This window comes from Paralichthys olivaceus, chromosome 9, assembly GCF_024713975.1.
Source record: "Paralichthys olivaceus isolate ysfri-2021 chromosome 9, ASM2471397v2, whole genome shotgun sequence".
Taxonomy (NCBI): Eukaryota; Metazoa; Chordata; class Actinopteri; order Pleuronectiformes; family Paralichthyidae; genus Paralichthys; species Paralichthys olivaceus.
The window spans coordinates 9,056,082-9,081,474 of NC_091101.1; the positions used below are offsets into that span (position 1 = coordinate 9,056,082).

Here is a 25,393-nt window from a genome sequence, read left to right on the forward strand (position 1 = left end):
GCTGCAGTTTTACGGAGAAATGAGAAAGTGAGTGTGGAACGTGTTTGCATTTTACAAAGTCTCAAGATACCAAGGGAAGGACCTTGAAGATTCACACACATGCACATTAACAATCTTCCCCTGTTCTTACCCAGGACTTGATACGCAGGGATATCCTGTACTATAAGGGCCGCATTGACATGGACCGCTACGAGGTGCGGGACGCCTTAGACGGGCGCGACGACGATTTCAATGTCAGTGTGAAGAACGCATTCAAGTTGTGCAACAAAGACAGCGAGGAGATCCACATCTTCCTGGCCAAGAAGCCGGAGGAGAAGATCCGCTGGCTCAGGGCCTTCCACGAGGAGAGGAAGATGGTGCAGGAGGACGAGAAAATCGGTTAGTCGCGCACCCCTCTGCACCTCCCTGTTTGGAAAGCAGGGAGATGCTTTTCATTCACAATGGGCTCTGGAACTTCAGCTACATGTCGTGTTCCCTGCAGCACAGTACAAAGTGACTTTATTCAGTGCTTAACATGAGCTTTGCTATGTAATTTAAACAAAGTGAGTGTGTCGATTAGGCCTTTGCTCTGATTGTAAAAATAGCTTAACTCTAAAAAACATAATAGAATCCACCACAGTAAGATGAGTGTTCTTGTTACATCTTGTTTTGTTACATGAGTATGGAACATTTGCTCAACATTCAATGTTATTGTTGTTTAGGTTTCGAGATCTCTGAGTACCAGAAGCGTCAGGCGGCCATGACTGTGAGAAAGGTGACTAAACAGAAAGGTGAGGCAACAAGAAGATATCAGGTGATTTCCCTTTTTTTTTCCTCGCTGGTCTGCTCTGTCTTCTCATCGCTGTTTACTCTTCCCTCAACCTGCTCTCTTTTTTTTCTACCTGCTACACCTTTCTTCTAAACACCTGCGCACTTTGTCTACGGATGGATCTAGATTAGACTCAGTAAGCTAGAAGAGTCCCGTGAATTCCTGTCATCTTGCTATTTGCATATTAATTTCAATATTGTTGCTTTGAGTTAAACGTGTGTCAGCCCATATATGAGGATGACAGGATACAAGTTGTAGAGCAGCTGTTAAGCATCAATGAAAAGACAGAGGGCTGTTTGCATGAATGATTGAGTTTAAAGGGCGATACCAGTGTTGGTGACATGTGGGGCTTGTGTCACGCTTGTCTTGAAATGATTCAACACTATAGAGAACTGTTTCCTTTTTTTGTTAGGATGGTTCTTTCAACATCCAGATTGTCAGGGAACAAAAATAGCTGTTCAATTTTCTAAGCTAACACTTTGTTGTGTAGTCGATTTTCTGTGTTTTTTTACGGCATCTAAATTGTACAGGAAGGAGCCGTCACCTTACATTGTGTAATCAACACAATGGAATGATGTGACACCTTAAAATCAGGAGAAAAAAACGATTTAAGTTAACTTGTTCTCTTTTAAGGCTCATTTATGCCTTCTTTACATATGTATAGAGATACATCCATTTAAAACAATGTAACCGTCACTACCCCCATACTTCCATGTTTCCTCTACGCAACCTGTATTGTTATTATGCAATAAAACCTCTAGAGAGCAGTAATGAGTCAGGAGTGTCTAAGCAATACAAAGAAAGTTACTTGAGTTACTTAAGAAAGTCTTTGTCTCTGTCCCCGGGGCGATGCAGCATCAAATGGATTCCTGTAGTTTCAAACCAACTCTCAAAGTCCCTCCATAAAAAAAGTTTAGCTATTTTTGAAATTTCCTCGTGACATATGGTCTTCACGCTTGGCTACACCATCCCCCATGATGGCGCTCTCCATTTCGTCTGTTTTGTGTGACTTAGCTTTGCCTTGTCTCATTAATGGTAACGGTAAAACAGTGCAGTCTAACTCTAGAGGTAGAGAACTGGCAGCTTTATTGCAGAACTGTGGCGAACATACACAGCCGTGTCCCTCAGTGCTTCACTGCTCATGGTGGCCGTTAAACAGGTTAGTAACATGAATGGACCTGACGGACATTTTTGTTGTGTGGCTGCAGCAAATTACAACACTTAACAACATGGCTACGTCCCCTACGTCACATATAATACTCACAAGGCCACCTTCCTGAGGGGTCAGGCTTGGCTCGAAACAAAAAATACTTGTGAACGCAGATCAAGTCAGGTGAAGTCAAGCCAATTTTTATTGTCATTTATCCATGTACATAGTATACAGCTGAACATGTATTTCCTCTTGGGGCAGAGTGTAAAACAACAGTGCAACATAAAATCCAACATAAAAAAAACTGCGATATGAAATAAAATAAAACTCAATATAAAAACAGAACAGAGCTATAAGGTGGGTTGCTGGAGTTTTGCTGTATGCACACCTCACTAGAACACAGTATTTATGATAGACATTAAAAAGATACTAAGATTTAAAACAGTTAATGGTATAAGCACATAATAATAAATAGTAATAACTGTGAAAGGAGGAACAGCAGTAAGTTTGCGCTGGTCTGAAGTGATACTACAGGATATATGTGTGTGGGGGGGTGTCTATGTGGTGGACGGCAGCAGGGTACACAGTGTACAGACTGAGGGCTCCATCCGTTTCCATATACGTATCTGACGTTGAGCATAAATGAGCCTTTACCGTAACACAACATGTGTCTACGTCAACAACATTAACCCCAGCAGTTACCAGATACCTCAGCAACAGAAAAACATGTCAAACAAGTCATTCTAGATGCTAGTTCCTGACAAAGCATCACAGACAGAGGACCCACACGTCCACGCTGCCGGTATCGTCCTTTAAGATGTAGCCATTTTAGTGCCAGGCTAGATGTTTGTACATTTACCATTACTGATGTTCTTGCTATTACCAGTTTCACAATGAGCATGCCCATCCATTGGAGATGTATTGATTAACCAATGTGACCACTGCTGGCATGTTCTCTCTGATGTTAGGATCCCTGTAGATGTCTGTCAGGAGTAAATAAATGTGTCTGTGTTTCTAAGTGCTGTATGTGTACATGGCTGGCACAAGGTGAAGTACTCTCTTGAATTTCAGATTCATTTATAGATTTCATCTTGAGAAAGAGGGCCATGTTGTATGGACATGGTTTGAGAATGATAAAGGTATATCCATTAGAGTTCTCCTTAGAGCTAGCACACAATAAGATGCCATGGCAACTGCTAAAGCAGCATTGGGAGGTGTCTTGATTTGACGTTGGCATTGGAGCATGCACTCACTTCACAATCTGTTTACAAGCATTATCCCGCCTCCCCAAAAGTAAACAGGTTCCTCTAACACAAATAACATCGAACCCTTCTAACCTGCAGAAACAGTGTTTGGGCAAAATTACCCCACTGTTTCTTATCTTCTCATGTTTTTTTTTCCTAAGATGCCATGGCAACTTTTGAATATCTCATCTCCAAATATCTAATGTTGAACTACACGAGCTACACTAGTTGTGATGCTTGTAGACTGTAGCTAAATGACATCGTAGACCGTAGTTAAATGCATATTAACAGCTTTCTGTTGGCTCTATTTTCGCCACTCTTGTGTTCTCAAGTGTCGAAGGTGCTATTCAAACAAACTCAGAACCATGGACAAACGGCGTCCCCTGGTCCAAACGCCTTGTTTCCTCATCATATCTGGTGCAATCTGTCTGTTCCCTTGTTTGCCTGCTGCAGAGTTTGATTGAATAGCATCTTTAGTCTCCCTTGTGTCATCGCTACAGCTGAATTCCACTTTTGTCCCAATTCAGCCGCCATCATATGATCACAGTGTATCATATCTCAGGTTTAATATGTGGTAATGTAATCACACCGAAAACTCATTTTGTGCGTCTTAGTGCCTGTTTTCTGTGTGAAGCATGACTTGATGTTGTGTTGTTGTGTCTGAGTTCAGATCATCAATACTGACGATGTTTCCTCTTTGCCACCCACCTCCCTTCTTTGTCTCCTTTTTTGCTTTGTGCCCTGCACTGCCTTCTTCAACCCCCTCCCCCTCTCCTCGCTCTCTTTGCACCTGCCTCCCTTTAGGTGTAAACAGGTGCACGCCCCCCTCGTACCCGCCCCCGCAGGACCCCCTCAGTGCAGGGCAGTATGAGGTAACGGAGGACATGGCACAAGGAGAGGTTTTTGAATTCAGTCAATCCAAAAGAGGCCAGGCTCCCTTCTGGCAGAATTTTAGTAGATTAGCTCCATTTAAGAAATAGAGATACACAGACTCTTCTGAAGGACCAGCTATTTTTCTTAGAAGCACTAAACACTGGATGATCATGTCCCATGATGAGGAAAAATATGAAACACACACACACACACAAACACAAGAGACTCCGAAGTTAAGGACCAATGTTAATATAGAGTGTGATCTGAAGCAGCAAGAGGACTGAAGACTTGGATTTAAAACATTAAGGAAAAAAATTAACTCAGTTCATCATATTTGTTAGTAACGTTCTTAGTTATCATGCTTCTCCAGCTGAGTCAACTGTCATGAACTCCTTCCCTCGGATTCTGCATTGTTCACACCATCTGAATGTCCTGGAGTTTATTGAGATTGTTATACTGTATGATTTCATTTTTAATCCATCATCTGGAAAGAAACACAAGCCAAGCCAGGTCATTTCTCATGGTATGATTGTGTCCAAAAAGCTGAGATCTTGCTGTGCTGCTATGTGAGATTACTTGTTGCATTCTCCTGAATGTGATACTGGACAATGACGGGCCTCAGCTCCTGGCTGTGGCGTACGACCGGACCCTTGAAGCTCGACTGTCAGCGCCACCTCTGCGTTAGATCCACCAGACTATTCAGGCCATCTCTGCTCCGCTGATGTCTGCGTACGGATCTCCTCCTCACTCTCGACGCCACATAATCACTTCCTCTAGCCGTCTGCATACACAGTCAAATCCCTCTGACGTCAGCTTCACCCTCCCTCTTTGCATCCCTCTCTATCTCTCTACCCACCTGCTCGGCCTCTGTGAGTCAGTGGCTCTCAGAGGAAGAGCCTCGCTTTCTTGGAAGCCCGCCATTGGCTGTGATATGATGGGTCAGGGAACAAATCAATAGTCAGAACATCAATAGAATATTTACATCCTTTCACCAACCAATTCTGACAGGGTATTCATATCCAATCACGCTGAAGGGGCTGTGGGGTTGAGCTTGCCACTCTGATGAAACAGCTGGGAGCTGCAGATAGGCACGCTGCGCTTCACCTGCCTCGTGTCAGAGCCCATCCCTTCCCCCCCCCCCACTCTCCCCAGAGACCACCCCTGTAGCACTGTGCTGGCAGCTCACTGGGTGTTTGGAAAGAGCGTGGCCTACCTCCGGTAATCCACCGAGAGCTAAAAGTGACGTTGATGCATTGGCCAAGGTCTAAAACAATCTCTCTTTTTCACGTCAGCTGTTAAAAAAACAGACTTCTTCTTCTTCTTCTTCTTCTTCTTCTTCTTCTTCTTCTTCTTCTTCTTCTCCTTCTACTTCTTCTTCTTCTTCTCCTTCAGTTTACTTTATTATTTTGTATTGCTCACACTGTAAAAAGCACAGCACATATTCAGTCTGAGAAGTACTTTAGCAGGGGCAATGCCACAGCGTGACAAAATAGGAAAGTGTTCTGTACAGCACAAGGGGAAACGGTCAGAGAAATATGGCAGAAATTTTAAATGAACAGGACGACCGCATGAGTCGTGAGTCAGTGCTGCAAAAGTGCACTGTCGAAGCGTTAGCCGATACCGTAGGGAGGCCGAAAGGTGAATTTAATCTGTAGCACGCAGGTGTCTTCTGACAGATTCATGAATCTCCGAAGACTGCAGCTTCAAATCTTGGCACACTTCCTCCGCCGCCATGTTTGTTTTCCAGATCTGATCCGTGCTCTGGCGGTTAGCTCCGGCTCTCGCTAAGTGATTTACAAAGGACTGTGGCCCGAGATCAGATTGATCTGTTTAATCAACAAAAAGCTGCTGCGAGAGAGAGAGAGATCCTGCCACAGAGTCCGTCAACGGGGGAGTTAGAAAGGAGAAGATCGACTGAGGAGAAACTACCAATTCACACACAACATGAAGGTGTATTCTTTTCTACAGTTGGAATGTAAGTGAAACAAACGCCTGTCCATGATTTGTGATCATACTTTGACCTCAGACACAGACGTACACTTTGTGTTGAATTATTATCACCTGACGGACAGTACATATACAGTATGACAACTTGTGCGATGTGATATATCATTATATATCTTCACTATTCACTACAACGTGATATGAAAGAGTTATATATCGTTCTATGTCATTTGTTTGCCTTCTTACAGGCCTTATAACCTATTGGAAAAAAAAGACCTTCGAACTTGCTTTGTATGTTGTGTAATTTATGTTTTGTTTCAGTAAAGAAAGTTGAGAAACGGGTGAGTTGGCTGCTGGTGTCTGTAGAGATGGCTCCCAGTGAGATTGTTTTTTTTTTTTATTTGGAAGATAACTCCCTCGTCTGGCACAGGAAAAAGATATGGTTCCCAGGCCATGATAACCTCAGGTCCAGTGCTACGCCCGCCTGCCCACACCCATCGCCACGCTCCCCCAACCCCCCGACCCCACGCCACCACCAGTACCAACATTCAGACACAAGCATGCAGGCACGCACACACACAAACACATAATCATGCACATACTTGCTGGCCCGTTCTGCTGCGGAGAAGAGAGATGCTATCTAACAGTGCCTTCCAGCATTCCACTAGTGATTATCTATTCAGTTTCACAGGCAGATTTGAATTAGTCATGTATTTTCCCTTCAGTGTGGGACTTGCATCTCTCACTCTCTCTTTCTCATACACACTGGGAATCCCTGAATCACTTAAGAGGTCAGGCCTTTTCCATAAGAGTAGATACTGTGCTGTCTGACTGAAACACTTAAAAACATCTTATTATATATTCTGTCACACTTACATAGCTGTAATTTTATTGCACAATTTAAAAAAAAAAAGACTTTTTTCAGATGTTTAGAAAATACATAGAGTTCCTTTATCTATTTAACATGCTGAGAGATGGTTTAATTTCAATATATATATCTAGGAAACAAGAATTTCATTCGTTTCACAAGTATATTATTAATGACTGAGTTATGAATCGAAAAGAAGAGTCATCTATTTTACCTTTATCGGCTACACACTGTAAATACTGTAAAAAGGACAGATCATATATTTGGATATTGGTATTTTGCGTTGGAGACGAATGTTGTTCCAGTTCTAGCGTGCGGTAGACCTCATTACCAGGTAAATGCATGCTTGTGGCATCCGATATTTTGCATGAGACTTAAGACAACTCTTAGCAGATTGTTTAGTTTCCTTTGACTCCTAATGGGGTCTCTGTTTTCTTATTTACACCACAACTCAGAACCGTTCATTTGTGAAGCCACGCCATCTCACTGAAGGGAGTTCTTTTCTCTGTCCACCTGTCTCCTGCTCACATAGCGTCGCAGCTCGTAGCTTCTGTTTTTATTTATTGTCGAGGAGAGGAGACGTCCTCCCCTCGTGCCGAGTCAAAGACTGAACTGTGGATAGGTGATGTAAAGGCACTGATGCTCTCTTTACCCAGATATAATGGGGACTATATAAACTGTAACCTTGTTTTAAACCTTTTATTTCTCATTCATTTCTTTGACTTCAACCTAAGCTGTCATGGTCCAAACTGCTGGTTATTTTCTTTTAAAATGCCATTAACTGCTGAGGCAAAAAAAAAAAACGGGTATAATTTTTCTATGACAACAGTGAGCCAAATAGGCGTAAACACCGATCACGGGTGTTTGTGTATAGATTTGTAGTCGAGCAGAAAAGATGAATAAATGCGAAAACCTCTCGGGATGATCTAAAAATAAATGTAATCCTGAAGACACACACACACACATACTCACGCACACACAGTACTGCATTGCAATTCATATCATGCTTTTGTTTCAAATGGCAAAAGATCCTTTGGAATACAATGACTTGACAGTGCAAATTGATTCCTCACTTGTATTTATTGAATGCAGTATTAAGCAGTACCATTTTGGCCACATTGTTAAAAAGGATGTATATATTGGTTTTATATATATATATATATATATATATATATATATATATATATATATATATATATATATTGTCAGTCTGACCTTGTACTGCGAGCTGAGAGGACAGCCGTCTGCGCAGATTCTTTTTCTTTCTCTTTTCAGTCATAAAACCAAGACAGCTAAGTTAGCAGACTGTCCAGAGTTTGCTCTTTAATCCGGGGGTTGTGCATGAGCCAGTAAAAAACCACGTTCACTCACATTTAGTGTAGCGACATCCTCAATAGGAACTTCTCATCTAGTCGGATATTGTTGCAGAATAGTCAGAATACAGTCGCGTCTTCAATGAGCCACATTATCAATGTGCTGTTGAGTAGTAACAAGGTGAACAGAAGACTGACATCCCACATTTCAAATCTATCCATTGTATATTACCATGTAGTTTGAGGTCTTTTTTTCACAGTAGAATCTACTCACAGTATTTACATCCTTTGTCACCATATGCAAACATTCTGTTTTCTTTCTTGCTGGCCTTTTTCAGTTTGATTATTTGTTGTAGAAATGGAAAAAAAAAAATTTAAAATAATGCCTATTCAATCCAGAAACTGTGAATGGGAGAGTGGAGATGTCAACTGTATGTACATTATATGTTTTGATGTAATCAGAAGCACTGGGAATATGTTGTACTTCGCTGTAAAAAATAAATCCATATCTGATATAGCTGTACTTTTGTTGAAAATAAAACCTCTACCAGAACTGTGTGTCACAGTGTTGAGGTGTGAGTGGGAGCATTGTGCTGGGTTTCCTGTTGTGTGACATCACTTCCTGTTTGTGAGGCACCATTTTCAACTGCTGACACATTTACTCCTGGACACGTTACAAAGGAGGTATTTTAAGACAAACACAAATACATCATCGGACTGGCATTCACACGTCAAAAGAAACATTTTCAACAAAGTTCCAGCTCCAAATTGTGGCCTGCCAGTAACTATGCTGTAATCAATAAGTAATGAGACTTATGCAAATACACTCTCCCAGTTGGCCATGCTGAAGAGCTGGCTGATCGCTCGGCTTCCTCGCGTTTTGAAGTCCGCAGATGCAAGACGGTTTTTCAGAGGAAGATCTGAGACGTCCTGGTGTGAATGCTGCCAGTGTGTGTGTGTCTGTGTGTTTCCACAGTTGTGTCTGGATGTCTTAACATCTGGTGTAAGACGATATCTGGTTGTGTAGAGATACCATGAAAAAGAGGTATAACAGTGACACATGATCAAGCCAATAGGAGGCCTCATATTCTGACATTAGCGATATACAGTGTTAGAGTGGTCTCTAGTGGTCAGCTGTGGTGTTACACTTCCTCAGGACATGGCAGAGGCCTTTAGGATGGTCATCAGTTAGTGGTTGTAAAAGACTATTACAGTGTTAGAAATATCTATTAATACTTCTGCTACAGGAAGTCACAAACTATCAATAATAAAAATAGCAATTCACAGTAAAAAAGACCTCTACATGAGCAGGGCAGAATATTCCACAGTGTGAGACTGGTTGTCCTACTTCTGGGAAACTAATGTCAAAGCTCAAAATCAATGATCCAGCAGCACTGAGGTAAAAGGTTCACTGGCCACATCTCAGAGGCGTCATTTGAGTTCAGAGGTGTCATGCTTCAGGTAGTTTCTCAGGATCAGGGGAATGTCCAAACTGTCAATGGCAGGCTCCTTGTCAGAGAGGGACATGTGTCTTCGGATCGTCAGCCGTGTCTGAGACATCAGTGTTTTGGGACAAGCTTGAAGCAGAAACAGAAGAGAAGCAGCAAAGGTGGGTCATTATTTGAGTCACAAGGCATTTCACAGCCCAGATAGCATATGGATGAGGGCCTCTTCAAGCTATGATGCTGCACCTCGGTCCTTTTTGTGGCCCGAACAAAATGGATGTGAGCCTTATGTAGCCATTTTGTAAAATGTGGCCCAAATTTGCTTAAACAAATGTGGGCGTTTTTTGGCAAACTTGGTGTGATCTGGATATGAACCTTAAGTGGCCCATGGTTAATATCATAATAATAATGAACTTTATTTATATAGCACATTTTAAAAGCAGAGTTTACAGTTAAGTGCTTTGACAACAAAGCAAGAGAAGTCAATTAAAACTTGTCACAAAGTAGTAGACTGACAATAAAAATAAGAGAAAAGGTGAAAAGAAAACGATAAAATCACCTGAAAGCAAGTCTATAAAAGTGGGTTTTAAGAAGTGATTTAAAAGAAGTCACTGACTGTGCAAGCCTTATCTCCTTAGGTAGGTCGTTCCAAAGCAGAGGGGCTCTGATATGTGGCCCAAATAGCACAATTCAGGACACTTTTGGCAGCTTTGGTTGACACGTGGTGTTGCTATGGCTTACTTGTGGCCCAGATTTGACAAACAGGAGACTGCCATCATTACAAACAGTGTGTGGGGGCCAGATGACAATGTTGGGTGTGGGCAGAAACAATTTTGTAATGTGGGAGAACAGTTCTAGTCAATCTGCTTTATATCAGGGTCTCACCTCTCTCCTTGAGCAGCAGAACCAGAGCTTCATTCTGCTTCGTCGTCTTGTCAATGATCAGCGTGGGTAGATACACGTCCGCCCCAAAGTCAATGAGAAGCTGGATGTACTCCACCCCGCAGCCATAACGCAGACACACCTCCAGCACTGTCTTCGGCTGCTTTATCCTGGCCATCATCTTCTCGTCTGTGCAGTTGTAGTTGGGGTTGGCCCCGTGCAGCAGGAGCAACTTAAAGCAGTCCAGGTGTCCATACACAGCTGAGATGTACAGGGGCCCTCTGCACGCCGTGCTGCTGGAGGCCCACTCGGGCACCTTGGGCCTGACGTCCAACTCGGCTCCAAAGCGCAGCAGCTCCCTGAGCACGTCCATGTCACCCTCTCGGGCGGCGGTCAGCACCGGGGAGCTGTTGTTGTACTGGCTGCCGTTGGGGTCGGCCCCGGCCTTCAGCAGGGCCACCACGCAGTCGAGATGTTTCCCACTGACAGCTGTGAACAGAGGAGTCTGGGCCTTCACATCCAGGCTGTCGATCTGGATTCAAACACAAGAGAACACAAACATGGTTTGGCACTAGGAGACACAATCCCAGCAAACAGGGGTTTCATGATGCAACAACTTCAAGTGAGATTAGGAAGGTTTGGTCTATCCAGCTGCCGTTCAGGGCTGGGCACTGAAAACATCTGGTTAATGAATCTGGAAACAATACTGAGAACAAGTGAGTCAGAGGGAACAAAAACAAACTAAAAGATGCTACAAGGCTGAACTACAGAGTTGGGAAATAATGTTGTGTGGGTTTGTCAGTAGTAGTCACTAATGCTATTTATATTACATGTGGTCATTTGATCCAACGTTCAAATAAAGATATAAGATAAGATAAACTATACACTCGGGAAATTCAGTTGTTATAGCAACAGATAGTCAGAATGAGGTACGCAAGAGAGAATGTGAAAGTACATGAGTATATAGTATAAAAAATATGATAACATAGACAACAAAATAGAAAATAAAAACGAATATGAAATAAAAATAAAGAGATAATGTAATAATATTATTATATATACATATTTAAAGATAAGCAGAAATATTATTTATAGAAAAAGTACTTGAGGGAAGTGCAGTGGAAAAGGGTGATTGCAAGAGGATGTAAACTGTATCTGTGTATTATGAGATATTAAAGTAGACTTATACATACTGTATATAGAGTGTTATGGGTAGATATAGTGTACAATATGGAAATGAGTAGAATAATTCATAATAGCAGTTTTAGTGAATAAGTGATATCATCTCAAATCCCTTGTTGTTGAAATGTTCATGTTTTCTAAATGAAATGTGTGAGGTTTGACAGCAGAATATAAATTTGATAATTAAATAGGATACTCATGCTGCATTGCACCCACCAGCAACACAGTTGAAGTGTTTCTAACTTGCCACCATCCACACCCACTCTCAAAATGTTCACCTAATCTTCCTGCACCTGAAAACAAAATGCTCTCCTCATCTTCATCTCACCTCTGCACCGTGCTCCAACAGTAACTCCAGGCACTTCAAGTGTCCCAGAGCGGCAGCGGTGCGCAAGGGGGTGACCGGGACCCCCCACCCACTGCGAGCATTGATGGACCTCCTGAAACTCTCCTGAGAGAGGAGCTCTGAGAGCAGGGTCACGTTGTCGCTGCTCACGGCGTTGTTCAGAGTCTGACACTGCTCGTTGTCCTCATCCTCCTCCTTAGGCTGCAGCAGGGAGAAGATCTTGGAAATGTCCATCAAACTCATGTTGACAGCTTGGCCCAGAACCATAATGTTAACTCCAGGCGAGGGCAAGTCAGAGCCCTACCATCTGCAATGACACAGAGAGGAGATGATGCAGCCGAACACAAACAAGCTGGAATACTCCTGTTTTCTGGCTTTTGCGTCAATGTGAGTTTCATGCATGAAAACCAATGACAGCCTCCTTATATGATCAGACAGTATCTCGAGCCAAAGCAGCTTGTTAACATGACACAGTATATAAGCAAATCACAGTAAACAGCTTAAATAGGCAGAGCAAAAAGAATAAACTACATACAAGAGAATTTTACACACAAAATAAATAATATCCTCTAAATGTCCACAGATTTTGTTGAATAGAAACCCAGCAATAAGGTTTGTGTCAGCAGCAGCAATCTGGTAACAAGACACTTACCTCACCTCGCTGCCAAATAATGTTATTTCCAAAAATATTAGATGAGTTAAAAGTTAAACTTTTCAAAAGTCCGTTATATGTCACGTGAGAAAAGGAAAAAAAGAAGGGAGAAAGCTCCTCCAAAGAGTGTGTGACGCATGCACAGGAGCTGGGAGTTGTGAAAAGTGCAGTATGGTGTGTGTGTGTGTAGGTGTGTGGGTGTGTGTGTGTGTGTGTGCGTGTGTATGTGTGTGTGTGTGTGTGTGTGTGTGTGTGTGTGTGTTTGTGTATTCGTGAACAGGGGGGAGAGCTCCTTTCTGGGGGTGTGGGGGCTAATTTTAGGCGACAGATGGGCCTGGCTAAACTTCCATTCTTGGAGAGTGGAGGTTCAGGTTTATAATTAGAAAGGTGATAGAACAGTGACGCGTCGCCTGTGTGACTTTGTCTGTCCCACTGTCCTGAGTAAAAAAAATGGAGTAGAGTGAAGAAATGGAGACGTCCATGTCTCTTGTGTCTTTATTTGCAGGGTCAGAATTCCTCACCAGCAGTTTTAGGGTCAAACCAGCAGGTATAACAAACATAGCTGCTGTTTCTATTGGGACGATTACGTCAGTTAGTCTGCAGTGTACGTGTCCTGTTATCACCCTGATTCCCTGATTCACACCAATGCAGCCGTTTTGGTAAGTGTCAGCTGCGTGACTGTCAGAAGCTTTGGAGATGCAGCCAGCCAGCTGTTCCTCAGCCATGTCTTCATACTGCACTGTGTGGAGGGAAGGCTGAGACACACCACATTCTTTCAGCAGATGGCACAGGAGCCCAGATTCTTGGCATTGTACAAATACACAAGACACTTTATTCATGGGCACAGAGACGTGGAACAATTAGATGTAGACAGGCAGGACAGTTTTCATTAGAACGGCACCAGTGACAAAACAAGAACAATTAGCAACTGCAGTGCTAACTGAGCTTTTTTACAGCACACATTTGCCATAATAAACACTACAGCAACCACAGGAAATTCAGTCCTCATTGATTTCATCCTTTACACCAAGAATTGTCCATCTGCGACATATTCAAATGTCTTCTTTAAAAAAAAGCCCACAAGAATGAATAATGAATTTTGCTGGAGTCTCTTTACATTTTAATCTGAATTAAACTGCATCTGTGACATTTGTTATCATCACAGTTTCATACCATTTACACCCTCCAGACAAAGTAACACATACCCAGCTGATGATGAGTCTGTCATTACGCTAAGGGAGTAATGTTATCGAGGCTGTTTGTCTTTTAGCACGATTACTCAAAAGCTAGAAAAATAACTCATAAACTTCTGGAGCAAATTCAATTAAGGGGGCAGTTCTGGGATTTTCTTTTCTTTCTTTAACATTATGAGATAGCAGATTTCATTGTTTTACTTTTTAAATTATTTCTCAAGAAATAATGCAAAGATCTACTAAGAGGACTGATATGTATGAGTGTTTGTAATTTGGTGCAGCTTGATTGAGTCTTGGAACTTGAATAGAATAGAAAGCATTTATTATCATTGTACAAGGGAAGGGAGGGAGGACCAAAAAGAGTTATTAATCGATGGAGTGACATCTCTTCGTGTCACTGCGGTCATTTTATCTCTGAGTCCTGCTGTTCATGACTCGTCAACATGTTGTCTTCAGTACAACATGTTGACGAGTTCTTTTTCATGACGTTTAAATGAGTCTCATAAGCTCTGGAATCAAACAAACACTGAGTTGCTTCATGTACTGATCAGATCCTGATAACTAGTGATGAGTGTTTGTTAGTTAAAGTGAGAGCAGGTCAGAGTGGAGGAGGAAACAGAAACTCAAGCTTGATACAAACCACCTGCAGCTTCAGCTCTGATCACTGAGCAGCTGATCACTGATCAGTTGTGACCAGAGGAACTCTGTGTTTCACTGTTTCCGCTGTTCTTCAACTAAGTCTCTGACCTGCTGCTTCATGAACAAGCTGTGATCTCACTGTGTGTCTCTCTGAGCGAGTCAGTGGGAGAGGGGGCCTGTGTGTGTCTGCTGTCTGGGAGCACACAAAAACTTTGAACTCGTTCTTTTTAAGTGTGAACTGACACAACACTGCAAACACCAACTACTGCACAACAGTCAGCATTGACAGGCAGAAGTAGTAGAACTGGATCATCACACTCCTGTGACCAATTCTGCATGAAACTGAGGTTAGGACCGCCTTCCTCATTAGCATATGGACACACAAATAAATACAAGTGAAAGTAAATTTAAGACATTTATTCATTTCGTTATTTATTTATTTATGTATTTATACATTGATTGATTGATTTATACTTAAGTCATTTTGGTCCTCCATACCGTAGAAATGAATTAAGAATGTGTCCAACCTATTCCCCTTGACACGCCCCTGTCAGCCACCAGGGGGCGGTAGAGACGCGGTGAGCAGCTGTTGACACAGTAAAAGAAGACGCGGTGTAAACAGCGTGTGGAAAAGACGCAGAGTTTGACTCTGATGAACACAACGCTGAGTTTCACTAGTTCTGCTGTGTTACTGTCCCAGTGTCACAGTTTAGTTGATGAGACACAACGACAACACGTCCAGGGGCTTTGTTTCATACAAAATGGAGGAGGAGGAGGCCCTGACGAGTTACTGCAGGAAAATGATTCGTCGTGTCCGACTCAAACAGCAGCAGCTCCTCTCCCCGGGAGAGGAGGAGGAGAGCAGGAGAGACGGACACGGAGGAGGCCACCAGAGGAGAGGCAGTGGAAGGCAGGTTGTTGCAGCAGGGGGAGAGATGGCAGATTCCACAGAGAGTAACCTCCCTCTGTTGGACTGCGCTAAACGACACAGACAACAACCTTCCCTCGGTCTCATGTGTCAAGGTCCAGAAGTTCAGTCCGTCCCCCTTCAACTCATCTCAATGCTGAGGCTCCAAACTTTCAAGGAGGATGTGAGGCGGGTCAGGAGGCGATCCTCGTGTGACTCACTTCTACCATGATTACTGTAGAATCCCTGCTCATCCCCGCTCTCTCTCTCTGTGTGTGTGTGTGTGTGTGCACTGTATGATTTGTGGCAGGCTGCGGAGGTGGAGCTCCATGATCCCGCTGTCTGCAGCGCCTGTGAGCAGGAACAGGCTTCTCTGGCCTTGAGAAGTTTTATCTGGAGGAAGAAGACACAACTGCAGATGCAAACACTGAAGGACAGACTAAACACACACTCGAGCAGCAGAGTAAGTGAATTTAAAATCACATTGGACCAACACGGTGTCGAGTATTTGCTGCCAGTTCAGCTGAACAGATTATTTACAGCGCTGACACACATCTCCCTTCTCGTTTGTAGGATAGTGTCGGTCGGACAAGTTTCTGCAAAAATCTCCCAAAGTCATTTGATGCCCCTCACTGGATCTGGGAGGGACTACTTGGTGAAGATATGCGGGTCACAGCAACCTGGGGTTACCGTAGCAACCAGCAAGGAACGTGGAGTTGCCCTGGCAACAGATGAAATGAGGGGTCACCCTGACAAAAGCGCTACAGGAACTCATTTAGCGAGACCTCACTGTCCTTTTCCTGACAGATAGCTGCAGACATGATGGGCACAGTATTAATATAATAAAAGGGACAAAGTTGTGGTGGAGTCAGACATATTCCTTCCTCTCTCCATTTCACACACACAAGCTAAACTCACCCGTTTGCCCAATATACATTGGTCCATATGTTGATGCTGGTATTCTAAGTTGCCCTACTCAACCACGACTGATGTTCACACTACTAAAGGAAGTATGTCGACTTCCAAAAAAACCACACAGGAACAAGGTTAGTACAAAACAGCCATTTATTTTCTCAACACTGTATTAAAGTTAAACACACAACACTATTCAGAGCAAAAGCCTGGCCTTATTTTCACGTCCAGTTTCTGGTCACTTAAACACTGTAAACATTTAAAACAACTTTTTGTTTTATTTTAACTTAGCAATTAAACCTATTCGATTTCATAACGGCACAAATGATACACAACAGACAGTTATGGAAGACGCATGCATTAAAAATAAAGGAGGTACAGTACAACATCTATAGCGATGAACAACAGCAACATAGATATTTGGACACTCAAGTTCATTTTTGCATTATTGCAGGTACACTGTTTGGGGGCTAGTAAAGCTACGCTGGAAGTCTTACAGCTACATATAAACACATCCAAAGCACTAATAAAAACAACATCAGATCCTCGATCAGTCGTCGACTGGTAATGGAACAAATTACTAAGAACAAGTTACTGTTAGACTGAATCTCTTATTTCAGCCGTGTATTGTAATGAACCTGGCTGATCGTTGATCAGTGTGTTGGACCAGTTCCATTTAAACCCTACTGAAGCTGGAGGTGGAGTGGCATCTACTCATCTGGCTTCCTCTTGGGCTTCTTTGGGTTGCGGGAGCGGCTCTTGGCTTTGCACAGGGGGCAGATGGGAGCATTACGGTGGATCTGCTGGTGGCAGGACAGGCAGGCCTGGAGAGAGGGGAGGACATTTCAGAACAGTTACTCCACATTGTGTTATATCTTTGTGGTTTTGTTGATAAGAGAGCACCTAAAGCACACATCTCTTATTTCAGCCATGTATTGTAATGAACTTGGCTGATTGGTGGTCTCCATCATTGTGTAGTTGTTGTTACTCATTTAAATGTAGGGTGGTTTGTTTTCTTACAATTTCTCCATGTATGGCACAGTTAGGAGCCAATTACACCTTGGAAGTGGTTTAACTAGGCAGCTGCTTTCAGGCATACACTGAACTCTGGGTAATCTGAAATTATCAGGGGCTGTAAGTGAGAACGCAAATGTCTGAGTCAGTTGCTGCAAACATTCTCCGAAGTTTCTCCTGCCAGGCCCCAAGATTTTACTAATGTCTGAATGAGCCCATGTAAATATTTGGAAGAGGAGGACTGAAAGCTTAACGTGTCTGACTGGAAAGTCTCCTGCTGTGTTTATCACATGTGAAAGCAAAGTATGGGCCAAATTGTGCAGAGATTTTCAGGAGATCATGTCTAGAATTAGTTAAAGAGAGACACTGTCCAAAGTGCAGTGTCATTAACTATAGATTAACCCTGACAGTGCTGCTCTGTTTGTGAGTCAAACCTTTCTCTTACTATTCAAAACTGAACTACAGCCATTTTTAGTCAACAGGAGTAATACCTTCATAGGTGGGGGCTGCTGTCTGAAGGTGGCTGTCTGACGAGCGTCTTGCTTCCTGGACACCTGGAGCTGTTGTGCTGCCGCTGCAGCAGCAGCTAGGGATTCTGGGATGGCAGGCTCGTGCGGCTCCTTCTGCCACTCCGCTTTCTGCTTCTCAAAGTAGCTGTTGAAAGCCAAAACAGAAGGAAACCTGGTTAGATGTGATTCTCACTTGAAGCTAATGATCGCAGCTGATATTGTCCCATCTGTGTTCAGCAACTGTGAGCAAAAGTGTTTGTCTGTAGGCATGCAACTGTGTGTGTGTGTGTGTGTGTGTGTGTGTGTGTGTGTGTGTGTGTGTGTGTGTGTGTGTGTGTGTGTGTGTGTGTGTGTGTGTGTGTGTGTGTGTGTGCAGCAGAGGGTTGGGAAAGAAATGTGGCCTTGAAATTAATGCCTGACTGGCAAGAATAAAAAAAAGAGATATCCTATTTCATTATGCACTCTGGTTTCTCTCAGAATAGGTTTGTCATAGAGCAGAACTTTAAGCTTTCAAAGAACAAATCTTCTGCTTTGTATTTCCTGTGACCACAACTCATGCATCAAACTTTAAAGCCTATTTACAAGCACAACATTAACACATGACATTACAATAATCAGTTTATTTGATATGGGTTCTATTGTCATTCCCATTATGAGGTAGGATTTCATTTTAGAATTTTTTTCCATTACCAAGGTGTAGATTGTTCCGTTTTGTGCTGATATCATCTTCACTGAGCAGCTTAAAATGTACCTCACACTCCACAGGCCGGTGAGGTGTGACTTAATTTTCTCCAAAGTTGTTCCATCACACCTTGTAATACAATTGCAGTGGGCACTATTACTATTAGATAAAATGACTCTAGAATGACTTGGCTGGCAGCAAGATGTGACTGAGAGTTTTAGCATCTACCCAGGCGCCGTTGTAAATCTCTCTGCGATGAGCTCCGTCCACCGAGAAAGAAACCATTGAAGAAGAACAGTGATAAGCCACGACTTTCTGACCATCTTAGAAACGCAGGGAGCATCAAGGAGCACACCACCACGAAGGGGAACACAAGACAACAACCACCTGGCCACAAATGAACTCATCATCCAGGCTTCCACACAGCACAAAGCCAAATTGAGAAGCCAGCCTGCCAACAATGCTGTCGGCATGCAGAGCAGCAGTGGTCCAGCACTCCTCCTTTACAGCTACAGCTCTAATTTGTGAAGAAAATTTCACTGCACAATATGGACGATATCCTTGCCAACGAAAATCTGAAATCACAATTCTTTTTTTTTTTTTTAATGTTTCAAATTAATGTACAAATGAGCAGAAAATGTCAAATATGAGAAATATCTGCGAGTTAGGGAGCAGATCAACGACTGACACTACTGGGATACCTCCCTCATCTTTTGTCTGTACAGGGGAAGAAAATAATTCAACTTGAACTACATCAGTCCTAACACAGATTTTAAAAAAGTATCACTACTGTAAATGTCATTGCTGTTAGTTGGAAATTTCAACCAAACTCAACCAAATTACAAAAATGTGTATTCTCATTTACCCCTAATGGTACCTTGCAAAGACTTAATATAAACATGGACGACATGTTTCCACTTGCATGTTACTTATTACGTGCTGGTGTCTTTTTGACTCTTACTGCTGTAACACTGCAAATGTGGGACTAATAAAGGTCTTCTTATCTTATCTTCCATCTAGTATCCAGAAATAAAGCCAAAGACTTTATTTGGATTCACAGTCTGCAGAGTAGCTATCTGGGGACGGAGCCACATTCTCAAGGTCCTGATGATACACGCTCTCAAACAATCGCGACGTTTCACCCTGTTTTTAACAGCTTAAATAACTAGTAACCATTCAGATTATTCAGACCATTGAGGCACATGCAGTAAACTCAAATTCAAATTTCAGTGCTCCATCACCCGTTTAGCTTTTGCTGCATCTCTCACCATGTCATCCGCAAATACCAGCCTAACAAACAGAAGTAAACAAGTGACAGACTGGGGACAGACAAGCAGGGAACCACCTCTTGCCCTTAACATCTGAGCAGTCTGATCTGAACATGTGAACAGATATGTTTCTGCTGGGCAGTTGTCCCAGATTCTCATGAGCTACAACAACCCTTTCAATTCCACAGCTTCCTTCCAAGACTCTGGTTACACTTCTAACTCATCCAATAGAATACCTCACTGCTGTGATATGTACCACCCACCACCACTGTCTGAAAAACTATTCATTATTGCCATTTATAATCAGGATTTGATGACGCAGTTACTATTGCTCAATGCTGCACTGTTTTGGTCAAACTGTATTTTCATTGTCGAGGCAGGATTCTGCTGAATATTTCGCCACCAAATGTTTCAAAAGAGCTAAAGTTTAACTCTGGTCTCTAGCTACCACTGATGGTTATCTTAATATCCACAGTCATGTTGTTTCAGATGGTTATGCTACGATCTGTTTGCACTAGTAGAGGCAGAAAATGTATCAGTGCACTTCAGTGTCCCTTTTTCTTTTTGAGTTTATGTTACTGAATTTGGTCTTTTTTAAATGCGACTTTTAGCTTTTCTTCAGAGGATGTTTTGTTTCTTTGTAAATCTACTTTCAGTATGACAAAACACCATAATTATACATTAGAAATTCCCGTTATAACAAGCTAAACTGAATTTCATTACGTTTAGCATTGGGCAGAATTTCCTCCTCAACCTTAGGTAGTCCCTCTGGGAAAGTACACATTCAAAAAAAGGAGATACTTTCATATAAATAAAGAAATCACTTCTTTAATCACACACAAAAGATCCGAAATGGTTCACACATACCAGAGATTTACTAAACTCCTTGAGAAAAAGTAATGGAATGATGTGCAGCAAGCATCCCAGCCGAGCAGGCGTCTGTGTTGTGGACTCACATTGAGGAAGTGGTATTTGCACTGACCACTCTGCTATTGGGTCACTCCAACATCCAAATATTTTTTACTTTCCTTAGATAAAATGAAGGACATCTGATCTAGGATTTCCAGCCCCACTTTCTTCGCTGATACTCCCCGATTTTTTTCCTCTTGAATACGAGCCTGTTTTCTAGCTCAGTCAACATGACATCAACCAAATTCCTCTTTCTAAATTATGTAACAAACAGAATGCTCTGTGTCCTCTGATTGTGTCTGAATATTTTAAGGCTGCTCATGTGCCACCCTTACTAAATAAGTGATCAGCATAGTTTCATACAGACCAGTTTTACGTCTACCTGCGAAAGCTCACAGCTGTGAATAATAATAACACATTAATACCAAATTGCCAGTTTTGAATCTGCTGTTGCTGAATCACTGCAACGCTGTGACAGATGCTGTTGTTAATGATATCTCGCCGTGTGGCGCTGCAGCCTGATGCTGATTGCGTGGCTCAGTTGTTGAGCAGTTGATACAGAGGCCCAAATGATTCTTATTAATAGACTGAACATTTAAAGGGCTGTACTGAGGTGGTTCTCTTTCAATGGATGGAATTTCCAACAATCTGTTAATGGGATCATTGGAAGTCACTAAGAAGTTACTAATCACACATGGTGTGCCACAAAGTTCCTTTCTTGGACCCCCTTTCTTTGACCTCTGTATGATACACTCATCCATACCCGCCGTACACTCTTTGATCATGTCACCTAAAAATAAATAAAATATCCTGAATTACTTCTGTCCTTGTAAGCCTGATTAACTTTTGCCTTTGCCTTTGCACAGTATACGATTTCAACTTCTTGCAGATTGTACATCATGCCTCACATTCTGGTCTGTAACACTATGATAATCCACACTGAAATGTCAGCTGTTGCTGCAATCACTCTGTGAGGCTTGCTATGTATGTTTAGACATTGTGCGTTGTAAAATTACGCTGTTTTTTATAATTTTATTTGATAATATTTAAAAACAGATCATGTTTTTCTGAGTAATTGCACTCTGCACCATACAAGACATTGATAAAACGAGATTTCTAGAGAATGGATTTGACTCTAAGATTTGACAATTTGATTTGAACGTTTGGCTGCTCACCAAAATATTTGTTCAGTTGGATGTCTGGAGACAGCACAATGTCTCAGTGACCACTCGACATCTGACTAAGTGTAGCAAGTTGATTCCTTCCTCACACATAATCATTCAAAATGTTGGCTCTTTGACACATTTTCTCCTCAGTTCGCAGTCGAACTGGCCGGATGTCCCAATGGAGCCCCTTATTTAATAGGCCAATGGAATGTCAAGTGGGCCACTGATCATTGAGCTGGTGGACAAGTTTCACAAAGTTTTTATCAGTCCTGTTGGTCTCGCTGTGCCCGGCATTACATTACATCTCATTTCGCTGAGGGTTTTATCCAAATTGATTTAACAATAAGTGCATCAACCATGAGGGACCAAACACAGAACAGCAAGAATCATGTTAGTACAATTTTCTTCAGAAGAGCAAAACTACACGTGCTATACGTAAGTGCCATTTATAAGTGCAACTTAACTTAATAATTATGTTGTGTTTTATTAGACATCATTATCTTAACCAAGGTGTAGTCGGAAGAGATGTGTTTTTAGTCTGCGGCGGAAGATGTGTAGACTTTTTGCTGTCCTGATGCCAATGGGGAGCTCGTTCCACCATTTGGGAGCGAGAACAGCAAACAGTCGTGATTTTGCTGAGTGGCTAGCTCGCAGTGAGGGAGCAGCAAGCTGATTGGCAGATGCAGAGCGGAGTGGATGGCTGCGGTGTAAGGTTTTATTTATTTCCACTGTGGCAGCAGAGCATGATCCACCAGCCTTCAGAAATACCTGCAAGACTTGAAAACAGGCACTAGCCTTGTAACATAATGAAGCTACAAATAACCCACAATACAACACTCTGAAAAGCACTCAAGTCACAGTGGTACCCTCTCCATTTAAAAAGAATATCCTTTGTGATCAATGATCACAGGATTGTATTGTAATATAAGACAACCGGTACTCTGTAAGACCCAAGTTTCAGAAAAAAATATTGTCTAAGCTTAGGCGTATAAGGTTCCCCCTCTCTCCTGAGCAGTAGAGAAAGCGGCTCAGTAAACACTGGCAGAGGTAACCCTGTTTAGGTGTAAATGAAGCCGTTTCGAGTCAAATTCTAATGTTGTGGCTAACGGACACTTGGATGACAACACAGGAGCATTATAGAGACATTTTCAGTTTTTTTACGTTTGAAGAATCAGTCACCATTAACTTCACTTGTATTGGATTTGGCTGCAATGTTGTTTCCCCCTGAAACCCTGACAAGAACACTTCACCCATCCATCCATCGGCATAGTGGTGAGTAGATAATGACTGAAGTTTATAATTTTTCTGTGAAAAATCCCTTTAAGTGTGACATGCATGGGTTTTCTGAATCTGTATTCTAGTGTACGTGTGTATACTTACTCCAGGGAGAGCTTCTCCTCTTCTTCGTTGAGGTTAGGGAGTCTGTGTAGGCCTAAGGTCATCCTGAGGGCATCGACGTGCTCCTTCAGAGGTTTGTACTCATCATGCAGGCGGCGAGTTGTTTCTAGCAGCTTATTCAGGTCATTCTCTGACTGCTTGATGGTGCTCTCCATCTGAAAGGACCAGAAATACATAGCATCATATACTCAAGAAAAGCTATTTGTGTTGGCCTAGACAGTGGTAATGGTAATAATACAAGCACTGAAATTACATCCACAATATATAATATTTACTTATTACTATTGTCAATGTCATTGCTGAGCTTTGCTAGTTTTTAAATTCGACTGAGATTTCAGTCTCACTCCTTCTACGGAGGTTGCTTTCCTCTGTATCTTACTCACCACATTAATATCTGCATGGATGAGACGCAGCTCCTCCACATGTGCCATTTTCTCTTGCAGAAGCAGATCCATCTCCTGCTTGTACTCTTTGAGATGCTTCTCCTCGGACTCCAGAGCCTCAAACTCGACCTTCAGACGGGACTTGATCTTTTGCATCTGGATGGTCTTGTTCCTGCAGCCGGGAGTCACAGACAAACAACAACAGCTGTCAGGTTATCTCCCTCACAGTTATGAATATTAATCAAAATAAAGAGAGACAGCTTTCTTTGCAAAAATAGCAAAATCTCAACCACCACACATTATTCTCCATCTGTTATGCACTACTTTTTTTGCAGAAAATTTTGTATAACAGTAACAGATGTTCTGCATTAATCCATAAAGCGCAAAGCCCAATTACTCAAACAGAGAATTAATATATTCTGTTAATCAGTTATTATCATGTTGTTGCAGAGGAGACATCAGGGTAAACAAACCCCAGTCTGCCTCCGCTGCTAAGCGAGGCAATGACAGACCGCTGAGCTTGCTAGCTAAGATGCTAGCTCACCCACAGCAACGATTAGCAGCGCACATCTGGCGTTTTTTGTAGATACACATCTGGATTGTCGATGAATGATCCGAACACGCACCTCAGCTCAGACGCATCTATTATTTCAACTGTAGCAAATTCCCATCAACCCCAACGACGACACGCGAACACAAAACAAGCAGAAACCCATAAAAGCAGCAATGTTAGCTCGTGTTAGCTAGCACAGTAACAAAGCGGAGCCCGGGGGCTCGTTCTTGGCCCGGCTAACGTTAGCTATGATAATGTACTCGGGACGTGTCTAACACCTGGAGGGCATTCATTTCACCCCACATCCAAGTCTTACCGTATGTCCAAGATATTCTCTAACTTGCACATTATCTCCTGTTCCTCCGCCATGGTGTAGCGGTCCCTGGTCGATCAGCTGGCTCAGTTCCCCGAGCTGGCCACGGTGCTCTCCTTGTTCATTAAAAACACAATGGCCAGGGGGAGCGCGCACACAAGCACGCGCCCGCTATGTGAAACCTGTGTGAAACCGTGGCTACGTGTGAGGATGATGGCACACACACACACACACACACACACACGGGAAGGAATCTATTGTCTCAAATGACTTCAGGGGACATTCCATGAATTATTGATTTCTTAGTGTGTTACTCTAACTTTGACCATACTTACTATCAACCTAACCTTAGCCAACATTTGAACCTAATCTTCAACTAAACCAAAGAGTAACAGTAACGTAAAATTATCCTTAACCATAACATAATGTAAACCTAACCATAGCCTTGACCTAAAACTAAATTTAACCTAAAACTAAATTTAACCTAAAACTAAATTTAACCTAAAACTAAATTTAACATAAAACATAACATTAACCTACCCTTAATCTAAATTTAACCTTAACCCAGAACTATACCTAAAACATGTTTTCACCTTAACATTAATGATTTACATTATGAAGACTTGATTTTTCCCCATACAGTGTAAACAGACCGAGTAATACCTGCACACACACACACACACACGCACACACACAAACACACACGCACACACACACACACACCTAAACTGTATCTGTTCCACTGTGATGGAAACAATCACAGACCAACAGCAGCTGTAAATACTGCATGAAATAAATCAAAGATGTTAGAATAGTGAGGAAGCCAGATTAAAAAAAAAC

At 42.3% G+C, this 25,393-nt stretch overlaps 3 protein-coding genes and 1 long non-coding RNA gene across 15 annotated transcripts in view; 2 read left to right on the forward strand and 2 right to left on the reverse strand.

Annotated features, from left to right (window-relative positions):
- LOC109644373 (rho guanine nucleotide exchange factor 9) overlaps nt 1–8,753 on the forward strand; it is a 42,402-nt gene extending 33,649 nt beyond the window's left edge. For 8 of the 11 annotated variants that reach the window (XM_069531090.1, XM_069531096.1, XM_069531091.1 and 5 more), the window contains 3 exons: nt 135–378; nt 702–770; nt 4,007–8,753. In XM_069531090.1, coding sequence (XP_069387191.1) covers nt 135–378; nt 702–770; nt 4,007–4,182 — 489 coding nt within the window. In that variant the 3' untranslated portion in view covers nt 4,183–8,753. Of the gene's footprint in view, nt 1–134; nt 379–701; nt 794–3,029; nt 3,098–4,006 lie in introns of all 11 variants that reach the window. The other 3 variants (XM_069531093.1, XM_069531094.1, XM_069531095.1) reach the window with 3 other exon arrangements.
- asb12b (ankyrin repeat and SOCS box-containing 12b) lies at nt 8,044–12,907 on the reverse strand. The gene is made up of 4 exons (XM_069531105.1): nt 12,708–12,907; nt 12,038–12,362; nt 10,531–11,059; nt 8,044–9,777 (listed from the first exon to the last, which is right to left on the reverse strand). The coding sequence occupies exons 2-4, from the start codon at nt 12,320–12,322 to the stop codon at nt 9,632–9,634; spliced, it is 960 nt and encodes a 319-aa protein (XP_069387206.1). The 5' UTR covers nt 12,323–12,362; nt 12,708–12,907; the 3' UTR covers nt 8,044–9,631.
- Nucleotides 12,908–15,091: 2,184 nt separating this feature from the next.
- On the forward strand, nt 15,092–16,313 carry LOC109647160 (uncharacterized). Its single transcript, XR_011243979.1, has 3 exons — nt 15,092–15,639; nt 15,757–15,909; nt 16,020–16,313. It is a non-coding gene; the product is annotated as an uncharacterized lncRNA (long non-coding RNA).
- A 180-nt stretch (nt 16,314–16,493) lies between these two features.
- zc4h2 (zinc finger, C4H2 domain containing) lies at nt 16,494–24,797 on the reverse strand. 2 transcript variants are annotated; one of them, XM_020113266.2, is made up of 5 exons: nt 24,557–24,797; nt 23,688–23,859; nt 23,287–23,459; nt 17,864–18,026; nt 16,494–17,182 (listed from the first exon to the last, which is right to left on the reverse strand). In XM_020113266.2, the coding sequence occupies exons 1-5, from the start codon at nt 24,607–24,609 to the stop codon at nt 17,069–17,071; spliced, it is 675 nt and encodes a 224-aa protein (XP_019968825.1). In that variant the 5' UTR covers nt 24,610–24,797; the 3' UTR covers nt 16,494–17,068. The 2 variants fall into 2 exon arrangements, with proteins under 2 accessions (XP_019968825.1, XP_069387207.1); XM_069531106.1 differs by lacking the exon at nt 17,864–18,026 and having other exon boundaries at nt 24,557–24,756.
- Nucleotides 24,798–25,393: the final 596 nt, after the last annotated feature.

Bases quoted from the DNA above. Each gene is read 5' to 3' on its own strand.
- asb12b (XM_069531105.1), bottom strand. From the start codon at position 12,322: ATGGTTCTGGGCCAAGCTGTCAACATGAGTTTGATGGACATTTCCAAG. The intron at 11,060-12,037 runs GTGAGATGAAGA...GTTTGAATCCAG, and splicing joins TGTTGGAGCACGGTGCAGAG to ATCGACAGCCTGGATGTGAA. The intron at 9,778-10,530 runs GTGAGACCCTGA...TTCTGCTTCAAG, and splicing joins TCTGCTGCTCAAGGAGAGAG to CTTGTCCCAAAACACTGATG.
- zc4h2 (XM_020113266.2), bottom strand. From the start codon at position 24,609: ATGGCGGAGGAACAGGAGATAATGTGCAAGTTAGAGAATATCTTGGAC. The intron at 18,027-23,286 runs GTAAGTATACAC...GGCTTTCAACAG, and splicing joins GAGGAGAAGCTCTCCCTGGA to CTACTTTGAGAAGCAGAAAG. The intron at 17,183-17,863 runs GTATTACTCCTG...CCCTCTCTCCAG, and splicing joins AGCAGCCCCCACCTATGAAG to GCCTGCCTGTCCTGCCACCA.